General features: G+C 27.4%; 2 protein-coding genes across 3 annotated transcripts in view; one reads left to right on the top strand and one right to left on the bottom strand.

Annotated features, from left to right (window-relative positions):
• Positions 1-5,402: 5,402 nt before the first annotated feature.
• Positions 5,403-6,564, bottom strand: LOC123012353. The gene is made up of 2 exons (XM_044410207.1): positions 5,731-6,564; positions 5,403-5,681 (listed from the first exon to the last, which is right to left on the bottom strand). The coding sequence occupies exons 1-2, from the start codon at positions 6,562-6,564 to the stop codon at positions 5,403-5,405; spliced, it is 1,113 nt and encodes a 370-aa protein (XP_044266142.1).
• A 6,552-nt stretch (positions 6,565-13,116) lies between these two features.
• The window catches only part of LOC123013683 (filamin-A), a 53,581-nt gene continuing 52,295 nt past the window's right edge, over positions 13,117-14,402 (top strand). The window contains exon 1 of one of the 2 annotated variants that reach the window (XM_044412383.1): positions 13,117-13,566. In XM_044412383.1, the coding sequence (XP_044268318.1) occupies positions 13,224-13,566 (343 nt within the window). In that variant the 5' untranslated portion in view covers positions 13,117-13,223. The remainder of the gene's footprint in view (positions 13,567-14,402) is intronic. The other variant, XM_044412382.1, reaches the window with a different exon arrangement.

The raw sequence follows: 14,402 nt of genomic DNA, 5'->3' as shown, positions 1-14,402 counted from the left end.
ATTTTTTTCCGAGTTATAAAAATATCAATTTTATTTTTCAGAAATGACAAAAAATTCAGCTGGAGAATAAAAAATATTAAAAAATATAATACAAATAAGTAAGTATAAATATTTTCGTTTGCTCATTTCTACTATTTTTTTTAAAATATCTGTCAAAAATGTTAAAAATACCGAAAAAATGTATATTTTTTGGTGAGCAAATTTGCGAAAAGAAATTGCAAGACAAAAAGCTCACTTTTAAGCCGAATAAAATTTTATTTCTTTCTCCAGCCAAAAATAACATGTGCAATATTTGAAAAAAAGGTATATTGTTTTATTAGTATTAAAAGTGTTAGTTTCTAGGATTAAAAGTGAGAATGGTAACAATTTTTTCGGAGTTATAAAAACATCAATTTTATTTTTCAAAAATAACATAAAAATCCGGCTGGGAAAAAAAAAGTTTATTAAAAAATATAACACAAATAAGTAAGTATAAATGTTTTCGTTTTTCATTTCTACCTTTTTTTTAAAATCTGTAAAAAATGTAAAAAATACTGAAAAAATTGAATATTGTTTTACTAGGATTTAAAGTATCACTTTTTTGGCGAGCAAATTTGCGAAAAAAGAAATTGCAAGACAAAAAGCTCACTTTTAAGCCAAATAAAATGTTATTTTTTTCTTTAGCCAACAATAACATGTGCGAAATTTGAAAAAAAATGTATATTGTTTTATTGTATTAAAAGTGTTAATTTCTAGGATTAAAAGTGTGAATGGTAACAATTTCTTTTTCGAGTTATAAAAACATCAATTTTATTTTTCAAAAATGACATACAAAAATCCTGCTGGAGAAAAAAAAAATATTAAAAAATATAATACAAATAAGTAAGTAGAAATGTTTTCGGTGCTCATTTCTACCTTTTTTTTAAATATTTGTAATGGTAACAATTTTTTTCCGAGTTATAAAAACATCAATTTTATTTTTCAAAAATGACAAAAAAAAATCTGTCTGCAGAAAAAAAAAATATTAAAAAATATAATACAAATAAGTAAAAATAAGTATAAAAGTTTTCGTTGCTCGTTTCTACTTTTTTTTAAAATATCTGTAAAAAATGTAAAAAATACCGAAAAAAAGTATATTGTTTTACTAGGATTTAAAGTGTCACTTTTTTTGGCTAGCAAATTTGCGAAAAAAGGAATTGCAAGACAAAAAGCTCACTTTTAAGCCGAATAAAATGTTTTTTTTCCAGCCAACAATAACATGTGAAAATTTAAAAAAAAAAGTATATTGTTTTATTGTTATAAAAAGTGTTAGTTTCTAGGATAAAAAGTGAGAATGGTAATAATTTTTTTCCGAGTTTTAAAACCATCAATTTTATTTTTATATAATATATAATACAAATAAGTACCTAAGTATAAATGTTTTCGTTTCTCATTTCTACCTTTTGTTTAAATATCTGTAAAAAATGTAAAAAATTCCGAAAAAATAGTATATTGTCTTACTAGGACTACTAAGTGTCACTTTTTTGGCGAGCAAATATTCGAAAAAAGAAATTGCAAGACAAAAAACTCACTTTTAAGCCGAATTAACTGACTACAATAATATGTGCAAAATTTGAAAAAAAGTGTATATTGTTTTATTGGTATTAAAAGTGTTAGTTTCTAGGATTAAAAATAAGAATGAGTTATAAAATCATCAATTTTGTTTTTCAAAAATGACATAAAAATAATTACAACGCCACGACCTAATTTACAAAAAAAAATATTGATGAAATATTGTATGTAGCACGTGATATACATATATGCTGCTTGAATATTGAAAGAGGCCTGACGAAATGCTGTTGCGAAATTAGGGTTTCTTTTATTTATAAGAAAATTTACAGTTTTGTTAGTGGAAAATAAAAAAAATCGCATTTTTAATTTATTTTAGTGTTCAAAACCTAAAAACTTGCTTCTTTTATACTTAAATTGCAGAAGTGAAGTGGCGTTCCTATATTTTTTGATAAAATAGTATTTTTTTATTCAATTGTTGCATCTTATTATGAGTACATTGACATTGACCTCGAAACCCCAGTACCACATTTTACGATGTCTTGAAACCGAAATTCGATACTAATTCTGTAAATTATGCATGCGTAGTGAAAGTCTGAGGAAAATTTAAGGCGGATACACCACAGGAAAGTTCATCACTGAACCGCATTTATATCCTTCATTTTCGATCAGTTGTCAATAAAAAAGAAACGAAGAAAACAATGACGATTAACATAAAAATTAGCAACAAGACTTTCTCTCGTCAATTATGCAAAATTACAGTTTAATTGAAGACAAAACTCAATTTATCGCAAGGCTGTGGAAAGGCCATTATTTCGATCCTAGAACTGAATTAATTGTCAGTGCCCTCAAAAAATAAAATGTTTCGTGTCACGTTATCATAATTTTATTGTTGTGGCTTTAATTGCTATAAATGCAAAATGGAGTCTCATTGCCATCAACACTATCATTTTTCAGATTGGACTTAAACATGCAATTAGAATTTCTTTGGCATAATTGGGTGCATGTTGACATTGAACAAGTTTATTTGTATTGTTGTGAATCGATTGAGCAAGAATATGTGCAATCGTGACGGTCACAATAATTATTATATCGTAAACGAGTGGCTAAAATGTATTCTGGAAATGATCGGAATATGAAGTAATGGACAAGGATTACTTTATTTTGAGGCTAATGCGCTTCTGCGAACTGTTGTAACTGAAATTTAATAGCAATTGCCATTTCCTGCTAATGAGAAGTTTGTCTCAACAACCTTGAGGCATTGTCATTATCTTGTAACAGAAATTTGGAATTGAAATCTGGAAAAATTCAAATATTTCAGATTCATACTTTTCAAAACTAATGTTTTGTGAAAAATCTACCAAGAATTTAAATTTAATTAAATTTAAAAAAATCCAGGTTGCACGAATTAAAATAAAATGGTTATAATAATAACAATAACTTATTGTTTCACATTTTCAAAAAGTGTAACATTTTAATAATAATACACTATAAAAAATTAAAGAAACAAGAAGAAGAAGTAAAATGTACATTTTTGTGTAAAAACGTGCCAAAAGGTGTCCAAATTATAAAATAAAAACTTTTTTTAGCAATAAATGTCTTGGTATTTGTTGAAAATAATATGGTTTGTTTTCAAACGCAAAACACCATTTTAGAGATGTGCTTACATATTTTTTTAATGGTTTCATCTAGAATTAAATTATTGTCATTAAATAGAAATTTAATTTTAATACCTCTACCTATCAGCTACACTATTCCAAAAAATTAAAGGAGCACAAAATTTTCCTAAATTTTTTTTGTTTTTTGTTTTTTGAACGGCTGTAACTCATCGAAAAAATTTTTTCCTGCTAATGAGAAGTTTGTCTAATAACCTTGAGGCATTGTCATTATCTTGTAACAGAAATTTGGAATTGAAATCTGAAAAAAATTAAATATTTCAGATTCATATTTTTCAAACTAAGATGTTTTGTGAAAAATCTACCAAGAATTTCTTGAAAATTAAAAAATCCAGGTTGCACGAATTGAAATAAAATGGTTATAATAATAACAATAAATTATTGTTTCACATTTTCAAGTGTAACTTTTTAATAATAATACACTATAAAAAATTAAAGGAACAAACATTTTTCTTAAATTTTTTGGTGATTTCATTCATCTAAAAATGGTCGCTTGTAATTTAAAAAAATCTGTTTTGAAGCTTTAAGCTTCTAGTTTTGAGATCTTTTAGTAAATTTTTTTTCTGCGCTACGATTATCACGCAATCCTAAGTAATAGTGCGAGAAAAAAATTGTAAAGTTTTTTTCTTGTATAAAAAGGTGCCAAAAGGTGTCCAGATTATAAAATAAAAAACTTTTTTTTAGCAATAAATGTCTTGGTATTTGTTGAAATTAATATGGTTCGTTTTCAAACGCAAAACGCCATTTTAGAGATGTGCTTACGTATTTTTTTTAATGGTTTCATCTAGAGTTAAATTATTGTCATTAAATGAAAATTCAATTTTGATATCTCTACCTAACATAGCTACATTACTCCAAGTGTCAAAAACTGGAATAAATGCCTTATAAGATCCTCTTATGATTTTTGAAAAATATTTTTTTCTCACCTTTAACATTGGTTTAAAGAAAAGAAAAAAAAGTAAGTTTTTGCGTTTTAGTTTTTTAGGTGTTTTTACAGCTTAATGTTCTCCCCATATTCCTGTAAATTTTTAAATCGATCCATCAAACCGTTTTCTCGGACCGATTGATCAAAGTTTTGCAAAAGAATTAAAGGAACAATTGTACATTTTGTTTCTGAACATTGTCTAATCTTCGTCAAGTTAAGAATGCATTAGTTAAATTTGAAAAGAAATGGAAAAAATATCAAAAAAAATTTTTTTTTATTTTTTTTCAAAAATTAATCTGTAGTTTTTTGAATCTTTACAAAAAATTTTTAATTTTTTTTAATTTTTTTTTAAATTAAGCAGTTCATTGTTTCTTAAATGTTTTACAAATTTTTAAAAACATAATCAAATAACAAATTTTCTTATTTTTTTATTTTTAGCAAATAACTAATGCAAAATTGTAAACAAGTCAAAAAAACTGTTTTTTTCATTTTCATTGAGATTAGGCAATGTTCAGAAACAATATGTGCAATTGTTCCTTTAAAACAAAACTATAAAAATTTAGATTTTTTTTTTCTTATGCTATTACTTAGAATTGCGTGATAACCGTAGCACAAAAAAAATATTTGTCAAAAGATCTCAAAACTAGAAACTTAAAGCTTCAAAATGTTTTTTTTTTAAACTAGATACGACCATTTTTCGATGCGTTACAGCCTTTCAAAAATCAACAAAAAAATTGGGAAAATTTTTTGTTCTTTTAATTTTTGTAGTATACTTTACCCTTGTCACTTTTTTCCGAAGTTAGGTACATATTTTACTAAAATTCGAAACTGTAATCCATTTGTCGGATTTAAATTGTTTCTATTTTTTGACATGAATCTATACGAGATTAAAAAGAAATAAATTAATTAAAGAAAGACTATTAGAAAAAATGAAAAAACGAAAATTTGTCTTTTTTTATCTCATATAGAAAAATATTCTTTTTTACACAGTGAAAAAACAGGAATTAAAAATATTGATACGTTTTTGAGTTATTTGGACCTCCAAACGGTCTTGGAACTTTAGTCATTTCTAAATAACAAAAAAATTACTGCTTAATAGTAAAACGTAGAAAATTTCTCATTGAGGCAACCCAAAATACACACAGGCATTTAACATTTAACATTAAAACTAAATAAAAATTAAATAAATACACAAGTTAGTAACAATTTTTTTTTGTTGTGATAGTTTTTTATTTACAAGAATTTTTAATACAAGTTATTTTGACGTATTTAAGTCAGGGAAATATTTGAACAATTAAAATTACAACAGAGGAAACTGAACTAATTAAAGAAAACATCACTGAAAAGTCCACAGTGAAAAAACCGGCTGCTGAAAACCGCGTCAGTCTATTCAATGTGATAGTTTGTACGAAAATCAGTCCTTTTTCGACATCCTTGAATTTATCCTCGTTTTCGATTGGTAAATTAAGAACTAATTGCAACCCAATGAACGTGGCTTGTTTCATTTCACAAACAGTGTCTTCACATACTGAAGAAATGAAGAGTCCATAACACTGAAAATGGTGTCAAACAGAGTAAGAAAAAACTAATTTCCTGACCTACCAAAAAAATAAAACATCCCCAAAAATTTGCAAGAGAAATGAGAAATCTCGGACTTGCTGTGGTGTTTTTCAAAATAATGTCAAGGGCCTTGACTAAAAACACTTGGATAATGGCAAATACTAGGAGGATTTGGACTCCAAATATTTCATTTACTAACTCAATTGAGTGATAAATGCGTTCGTAGTTTTTTGCAAAGAAATGTGGTTTCATGTTTTGGAGTAGAATAGAGCGAGTTTGAGGATTTTCGGTATTTTTGTAAGCCGATATATTGTTTAATTGTTCTAAAAGTTTGCAGTTTAGCAGTTTACATCTTCTTCTGATAGAATCCACAAAGTAATCATATTCCACGATAAGTAAAACAACTGGGGGAAATGGAATATAGTGAGCCATATGCTCAAAGACAAAAGCTGAGTTAAAAAGCAACATTGAAGTTCCAGCTTCAATTAATATAAAAACGAAATTTGAAAAAAAAATGCTTGTAAATCTCAACTTAGTCGAGGAATTAATTTTTGTATCAATTTTGTAATCCCGATACAAGGTCCAGTCAATAATTTTCAAATTGGTCAACAAATTGAAAAATTTACTTTTTTGGAAAAAATTTATTTGGACTATTGAAACTGCTATGCAAACCGACGACAAAATACTTATGATCAAATCAAGACACCTGACTGAATCTGGATTTTTGAAAGTGTAAACTGACCAATTAAGAAACGAAAAACACAAAAACAAAGAAATACAACAATGACATTTACTTGAATTTGGAAGAAAACTCAAGAATGATAAGATTTGGTTTAAAGGTTTGTAGAAATGAAAAATTGAAATTCTTCTTTGCATTTTATCACATTCATGTCGTTTTTACCAGGAGAACTGTTGTTTTTTCACTCTTATTAGAATCAACATAAACAACTTTTTGTATATTTACGTCACTTCTAATATCCCATTAAACATGCATTTAATAAAGTACATGTTTTTGTTTGTTTTGTACACTTATAATCAATTTTATTGCGTTCCAATTTTTTTCAAGTCATTCAATTATGTTTTTTCAGAATTTTCAGCTTTTTGTCACTAAAGATGTTTCAAATATTAATTATTTAGTTAAGTTTTGATAAAGGTGGAGCAAACAAGTTTTTTTTATAGCGAAATGCGAAATTTTAACAGTTTAAGAGTAGAAATTTTTGTATTTAAAACAAAAAAAAATAATTTTATATGCGACGTTGTCGACTTGTATAAAAATATTAAATGCGACACAGGAGTAATGTTGCCTGCCTATGTTTCTTTCTGGTTGAGATAGAACTTGTTTATTTGTTATTTTTAAATTTATTATAAAATTGCAAAAAAATCGTTATTTCTAAAGGAATTTAGAGGGTTAGAATTTTAACAAAATAAATGTTGAGATCACAGTTTTCTGCCAAAATAATCAATTTCCGATCCAATTTTGCTCGATTTCAATCCAGAAATCATTCTAAATTAATTTATTTCAACAATATGATTACTTAAATTCCAATTATTTTAGCCAAAATAAAGCAATTTGTGCTATTTTCAATCAATTTGGCTTAATTTTAAGCTAGAAATCGTTGTAAATTTTATTTTAACAAAGTAAACAGTATTCCATCAAAATAAAAAGATTTAAGCTTCTTTTAATAAATTTTTGCTTAATTTTAATGCAAAAATGATCCTAAATCAATGAATTTTAGCAAAATAAATAATTATTTAGATCGCAGTTTTCTACCAAAATAAAGCAATTTGAGCTATTTGCTAACCAACTCTTTTTGATTTTAATCAAGAAATTATTCTAAATTAATGTATTTCAACAAAATAAATATAAATTTTTGGTCAAAATAAAACAATTTGTGTTATTTCCAATTAATTTAGTTCAATTTTAAACCAGAAATCGTTGTAAATCAATGTATTTCAACTACATTTTTGGCTAACCAAACCAATTGGAAGTAGTTCAAGAGTGATTTAAGCATTTATTTCGTTAAAGTACATTAATCTCCAACGATTTCTAGCTTCAAATTGATCAAAAATGAATTATTTGAATTATTTGTGGCTTAAAATCGAGTAAAAATCTATTAGAAGTGACTCAAAGCCTTTATTTTACAGGAAACCGTGATTGAAACATTTATTTCGTTAAAATACCTTGATTTTGTATTTTGTGTTGCATAACAAAATTTTTGAGGGTATTATTACAACACTGTATCTCGTGTTCTGTAATGTTGCCTGCCTATATTTCTTCCTGTAGAAATAACACTTTTTTATTTGTTATTCTTAAATTTATTTTGAAATTACAAATAAGAAAATCGTTATTTCTAAAGGAATTTAGAGGGTTAGTATTTTAACAAAATAAATAAATGCTGAGATCGCAATTTTATGCCAAATTAAAACGATTTGAGGTATTTCCGATTGAATTTTGCTCGATTTCAGAAATCATTCTAAATTAATTAATTTCAACAATATAATTGCTTAAATCTTAATTTCGATCAAAATATGGCAATTTGTGCTATTTTCAATCGATTTGGCTTAATTTTAAGCTAAAAATTTATGTAAATCATGTTTTAAATTACCGTTTTCTTCAAAAATAAAAATATTTCAGCTACTTTTAATGAATTTTTGCTCGATTTTAATCCAAAAATGATTATAAATCAAAGTATTTCAACAAAATAATTGCTTAGATCGCAGTTTCAACCAAAATAAAGCAATTCGGGCTATTTCCTAACCAAATTTGCTCGATTTTGATCAAAAACTCATGGTTTCAACAAAATAAATGGTTTAATCCCAATTTTCGGTGAAAATAAAGCAATTTGTGTTATGTATTTCCAATTAATTTGGTTCAATTTTAAATCAAAAATCGTTGTAAATCAATGTATTTTAACAAAATAGTTACGTTCTTTAATTGCAGTCTTTTTTTGTTGCATTCCTTGATTTAAGCACTTATTTCGTTAAAATACATGGATCTTCAACAATTTCTAGCTTAAAATTGATCAAAAATTAATTAGAAATATCCCAAATTGCTTTATTTTGACCAAAAACTGCAATTTAAGCATTTATTTTGAATGATTTCTGGCTTAAAATCAAGCAAAAATTTATTAGAAGTGGCTCAAATCCCTTTATTTTAGCAGAAAATTGTGAGTTAAACATTTATTTCGTTAAAATACATTGATTTTGTATTTTGTGTTGCATAATACAATTTTCTCGTAAACTTCGTGTTCTGTAAAAAAATTAGACATTTAGGAATAAAAATTATTCTCTTAATTGCCTTAATATTTGTGTAAAAATGTTAATATTTTAGAGTTTTAAAAAGCATAACGGTTTTTGAGCCAGTGGGTGTAAGTTTTACACTAACAAGAAGTTTTCTTATCGAATTCCCAAATTAAGTGTGATAAAAATAATTCTGTTTTTTTTTTTAAATTAAAATTATTGCAATATCGACAAGAAGACAAAAATTGTGAACAAGAAGCCACAGTGAATTGTCAGTTAGGCTACTGAAAGAGCATATCCAAGTTCAAGATTTTCTAGAATTCTCTTTTGTCACTACTATTAATCATCAAGCCAATAACATTATCACCAACTTCGCGTTGCATTACTCATTAATTTTCCAAACAAATCAAAACAGGTCAATGGAAATGTAATATCCTTGAATGGTAATTTCTCATAAACGTAACATCTGTTGCTTACTCTAAAATACTCAAAATAAGCAAATTTTTCAAACGCTTTTAATGAACATGTGACAAATTGGTTTGGGTACAAGGAAATGGCAATATCCGCCGCTAGCAGACCAACTTTTACAAAATCAAATCACTTTCACGCGCATCTGAAGGAAGTGCCATATTTGGCGAGATGTGACGTAAAAGAGCTCAGTTTTGATTTATGTTTATTTATTCGTGTTTACAAAATTCCAGGACCTACGTAAAACCAACATAAAATCAACGGTTCTGCAATGACAAGATCCGATCAGAATAATAATAATTAGTTTTCAGACTTTCTATTGAATTAGTTTTTAATTTTTAATTTTTTTGGGTACTATTTTTTATACCATTAAATTTTGAATAATTTTTAATGTTTCCCAGACTTCAATTAATATGATATCTGAAATGAATACCGAATGAAGAAAAACACACAATTTTACACAATTTTATTAGTGTTGAATAATTTAAGACCAGTTTTCTTTCCTAAAACACTTTTGTAATTAAATGTTTGGTGTTTTGGTAAAAATGAGTTTCGAACACCAGAAAGTATCAAATTTAAAATAGCCAATCAAAAGAAAAAATGTGTAATCTTTATAAATCAAACAATTGAAGTTTTTAGAAAGTTTTTTTAGAGCTTCAAAAGACGTTTGAAAATCTCTGATAATAAAATAAAAAATATCAATAGATGATAATAATTTTTCAAGGGAATTTAGACAGTGAAAGTAGAACTAAAATTCCTTAAAAATATTTTTCAAGTGCAGTTAGAAATACTGAGTAGAAAAAAATCCACTATTAGGATGTTGAAAATTATCAAAACTTCAAATTGCATATCATTCTAAAGGGCAAGTCCATCCCTTTAGAATGGTCTTTATTTGAAGAAAATCGGTGTAGTAGTTATTGAGTAATGATTTTTTAAAGTTAAAGTATTTCAAATTCATTTAAATTAGAAAAAAAAATATTTCGTTCAAAGTGTGTGGACTTTTTAAATTTTTTTTAGTGCATTTGATTTGTCTTACTAATTTGTCTAGTTGTCTTTTTTTGTCGCTTTGTGTTATTAAATTTCCTCATAATACGGATGATTTTTTAAGTTTGAGCTTTTGCATCTTGCTCCATCATTGAAATTTCTCCAAAACAGTGGAACGGAAAGCACCAAAAGAGCGACATCGGCCCAAATTAAAATCGTATTTTATAACTTAAAAGACTAGATAAAATGATTTATTAAAAACTTCCAAAGTATGTGAGAAAGCAGTGAATTAAGCGAAAATAGATTTCCTGCCATTTTCCTCAAAAAGTTCATTTGAAGACCTGCTAATTTTGTGGAATTTTGGATGATTGTTGATTATTATTCTACGTCATTTAAAAAAAATAATTTATTTCCAAAAAGTGTTTTATATTTCACTGTTTTCTATTTTTGCTTATAAAAATATGTTTTTAGTGGCATTTCACAAAGACATCAATTTAAAAAAAAAAACAAGTTATTCCGGAAAACGGACTTTGTGATTTTTTTCTCTAGGTGTTAAGTGAGAGAAATTCATAGGAGTATAGAGTAAAACAAATTTAATTTTAAATTTGAATGATGTGTATATTCTGTAAATTTATAACAATTAAAGTGTTATTTTTTTTAAATATTTTTAAATGTTCTAAGATATTATCAAACTTCAAACGAAAATAAAATCAAAAATTCTGGATAAAATAGGGTACCCATTTATAGAAAAAAAAAAATATATATATATATACAGGGTGTTCCGTTTAAACCCCACATTAGAAGTATTGGGAGCTGGAATAATCGTATTTATTTGAAAATTGGTACATAGCCAAAATCCATTAAGTCCTCCTAAAAAAAAATATTTTCAAGATGACGGCACTTCCGCTTATACCAGAAGTAGGACTCAACTTTCTTATTTTAAATAGAAAGCTATATTTTTTACTGCGTTTTTGGATTACTCGATTTATTTTAAGGGAGTTTTTATCAGCTTTCCCTATACCTAAATTTAGCCGTTTTTGAAATATTTGGAGTTTTTCAAAAATTTTTAGATCTGCACCTTTCACTCTAAAAATCGCTAACTCTGCCATCTCTTAAAATTTTGAATTCGTTTATTGGTGTTTGAAAGAGAAAGCTTAGATCTTTCTTCTGGTGATTCAACTTTTGAAAAGAATATTAACAAACTCTAAAATTCTAAGGTTACTTTAGTAATAATTCAAATTCCCATAACGAAATGAAATACCTCAAGTTTTATTTTACTAAATGAAAGAGAATTTAATTCTGCATCAATCTGTACTAACATTCCCTATACCTAAATTTAACAATTTTCAATTTAAGTTTGTTAAAATTAATAAGAATTTATGTGTTCAAAATTGTCTTCATCTTGTCTTCAACAGTTTAACACCTTCTAGATACGTCTYTTGTTTCATGRYGTAAATAATTTGYGGAAAAAGATAYTGCTTGTAAAGTTTGTGAAAATTCATCTGTTTTTTGTAATTTTAATGAATTATAAATTTTATACAGGGTTTTATACAGTTTCTGAAAACTTAACTATAAATGTTGCAACAGACTGATTATTCAGTTATTGCTTTTAATGACCTAGACACACATTGACACAGATGTTTGGAAGACAAAACAACAGCTGTAGATCACGTGACATTTCTTGCGTACAATTTTTRCTTCAGTTTATAAACATTAAACAACAAAATACAAATAAAAACAGCCAATGGAATAGTCAATGTTTTTATTTCATCCAATTATTAGCTATTGCTGAAGCTAGAAATATAAAAATTGACAACTAAATCCACTACTAGAAAACCACTGTTTTTCTAACTTTTCCAACACAAAAATAGTACTAGATTATTAGTAAATCAATAACAATAATAATTTCTGTTTTCTGAATTCATTTCATTATTATAGTTTCTTGAAAAATTACTGAGATAGACTTATTTCTCGAGATAAATTAAAATACTTAATAAAAAAGGATAAACATATTATAGTTGAAATCTACTATTAAGTTATTAGTAAATTTTTCTTTTAAAAAATAGACTGTCGAATTCAAAAGTCAAAACCAAATTCTTGCAAGTTTTAAGAAACCGAATTTGAAATTTGTGTAATAGTAGGGGCAAAAAAATCTAGGAATGTGTGTTTTTAGAAAAAAATATGCAATAAACAGTGATTTACCGTATTTTTCATGCCAATTATTATTGTTTCGAGGAAAAAATATAGATATTCCATTTGAAAAACTAAATTTGGTAGCATTTCCGGCCACACCGGATGTGCTAAAAAAATTTGATACATTTACTAACAAAGCCAAGAATTAATATTATTACCTAAATATTTACTTTTTGAAAAAAAGAAGTAAGTTTGGGTGTTATCGAACACCCTGTATACTCTTGTTATAATTAAGCTTGCAATACGTCTAGTAGCTCATTTTTTTGTTAAAAATTGAAAGATACCAGGTTTGAGCCAAGTTTTCTTTATTTTTGTGAAAATTTCATATTCGTGTTCCTCACTCCTGAAAATATAAACGTACTAAATATTAACTATTAACAAAATTATCAATTCTCAGGTCACCCTCACTGAAAAACACCTGAAAAATTCTCTTTTGTATTCCTTACGTTCGCCGCTTGATCCGGCGTTTGAGTCTCCCAGCGGAGGGGCTCCGCCTCGCCACCATCAAAACCACTTTCCGCGAGCACAATCGCCATACAGGTCTCCACCTTACGCAACCCAAACACAAGTCGCGCAGATTTCATCCGAATCGTACGAAATGAGTGCATTGGGTTAAAAAACGGTCACGTGCAGTGGTACAAAGTGTCCCAATGGAGGGAAAAATCTCGCATAGTGGCCTTCTGGCCCGGAGTCCTGAAGGACATGCAGCCCGCGGGATGCAGATCAAAGGCAACGAGGATGTGTGGGTCGAGATTCAAGCCAACACTTTCAGGAATTGGGTGAATGAACATCTGCCCCAGAATTTGAGGGTGGCGGACTTGGGGCAGGATTTGTGCACGGGGGTGAGGCTGTGCGCGCTGGTGGAGGCTCTAAGGGGGCACCCCCTTAAGCCGGCGTGGAATAAAAGGCCCGCCAATCAGCACCACTATCTAGAGAATGTCACGACGGCGTTAAATGCTATTGAGCAGGATGGGGTCAAGTTGGTCAATATCGGTAAGGATTGGGGACTTGTACCATGACCTTGTGGGGCTTGTAATGACGTCACTAATTAACATTACGTTGGTACATGGCATGGTTTGACTTGCAACCTACTCGCAAAGCGTGAAATGGTGTTATATTCTTCAATGGATAAATGGGATTTACTGTAGATCTGAAATTGAGGTAGCTGTAGCAAAAGCTACAGAAAAGAAGGTACTTCTGAAAATTGTCAGCTACAGAGCTAATAATTGTGTAACTATATGTACTTTTTATAGCTTTTCTCTTAAAAAAATAACAGAATACCTAATTATTTTTTTTTCGAAATTTTTATAAAAACATTACAAAAAGTACTATTTTTGTGTTAGAAAACTTAGAAAAACAGTTGACTTTCCTATTAGCTGTTTTTATTTGTATTTTGTTGTTAAATGTTTATAAACTGAGGAATTTTTTTTCTAAAAACACACATGCCTAGATTTTTTTGCCCCTACTACCACACAAATTTCAAATTCGGTTTCGTAAAAATAGAAACCAAATACAATTTCTTYCAAGAATTTGGTTTTGACTTTTGAATTCGAGAGTCTATTTTTTAAAAGAACAATTTACTTAATAACTTAATAGTAGATTTCAACTATAATATGTTTATCCTTTTTTATTAAGTATTTTAATTTATCTCGAGAAAAAAGTCTATTTCAGTAATTTTTCGAGAAAATATAATAATGAAATGAATGCAGAAAACAGAAATTATTATTGTTATTAATCTACTAATAATCTAGTACTATTTTTGTGTTAGAAAAGTTAGAAAAACAATTGTTTTCTAGTAGTGCATTTAGTCGTCAATTTTTATATTTATA

Source organism: Tribolium madens, unplaced genomic scaffold (assembly GCF_015345945.1).
Source record: "Tribolium madens isolate multiple individuals breed KSU strain unplaced genomic scaffold, Tmad_KSU_1.1 Scaffold_96;HRSCAF=242;Tcas5.2_LG5, whole genome shotgun sequence".
Lineage (NCBI taxonomy): Eukaryota > Metazoa > Arthropoda > Insecta > Coleoptera > Tenebrionidae > Tribolium > Tribolium madens.
The sequence above is the reverse complement of the archived record's forward strand: the minus strand, read 5'-3'. Positions and strand labels throughout refer to the sequence as shown.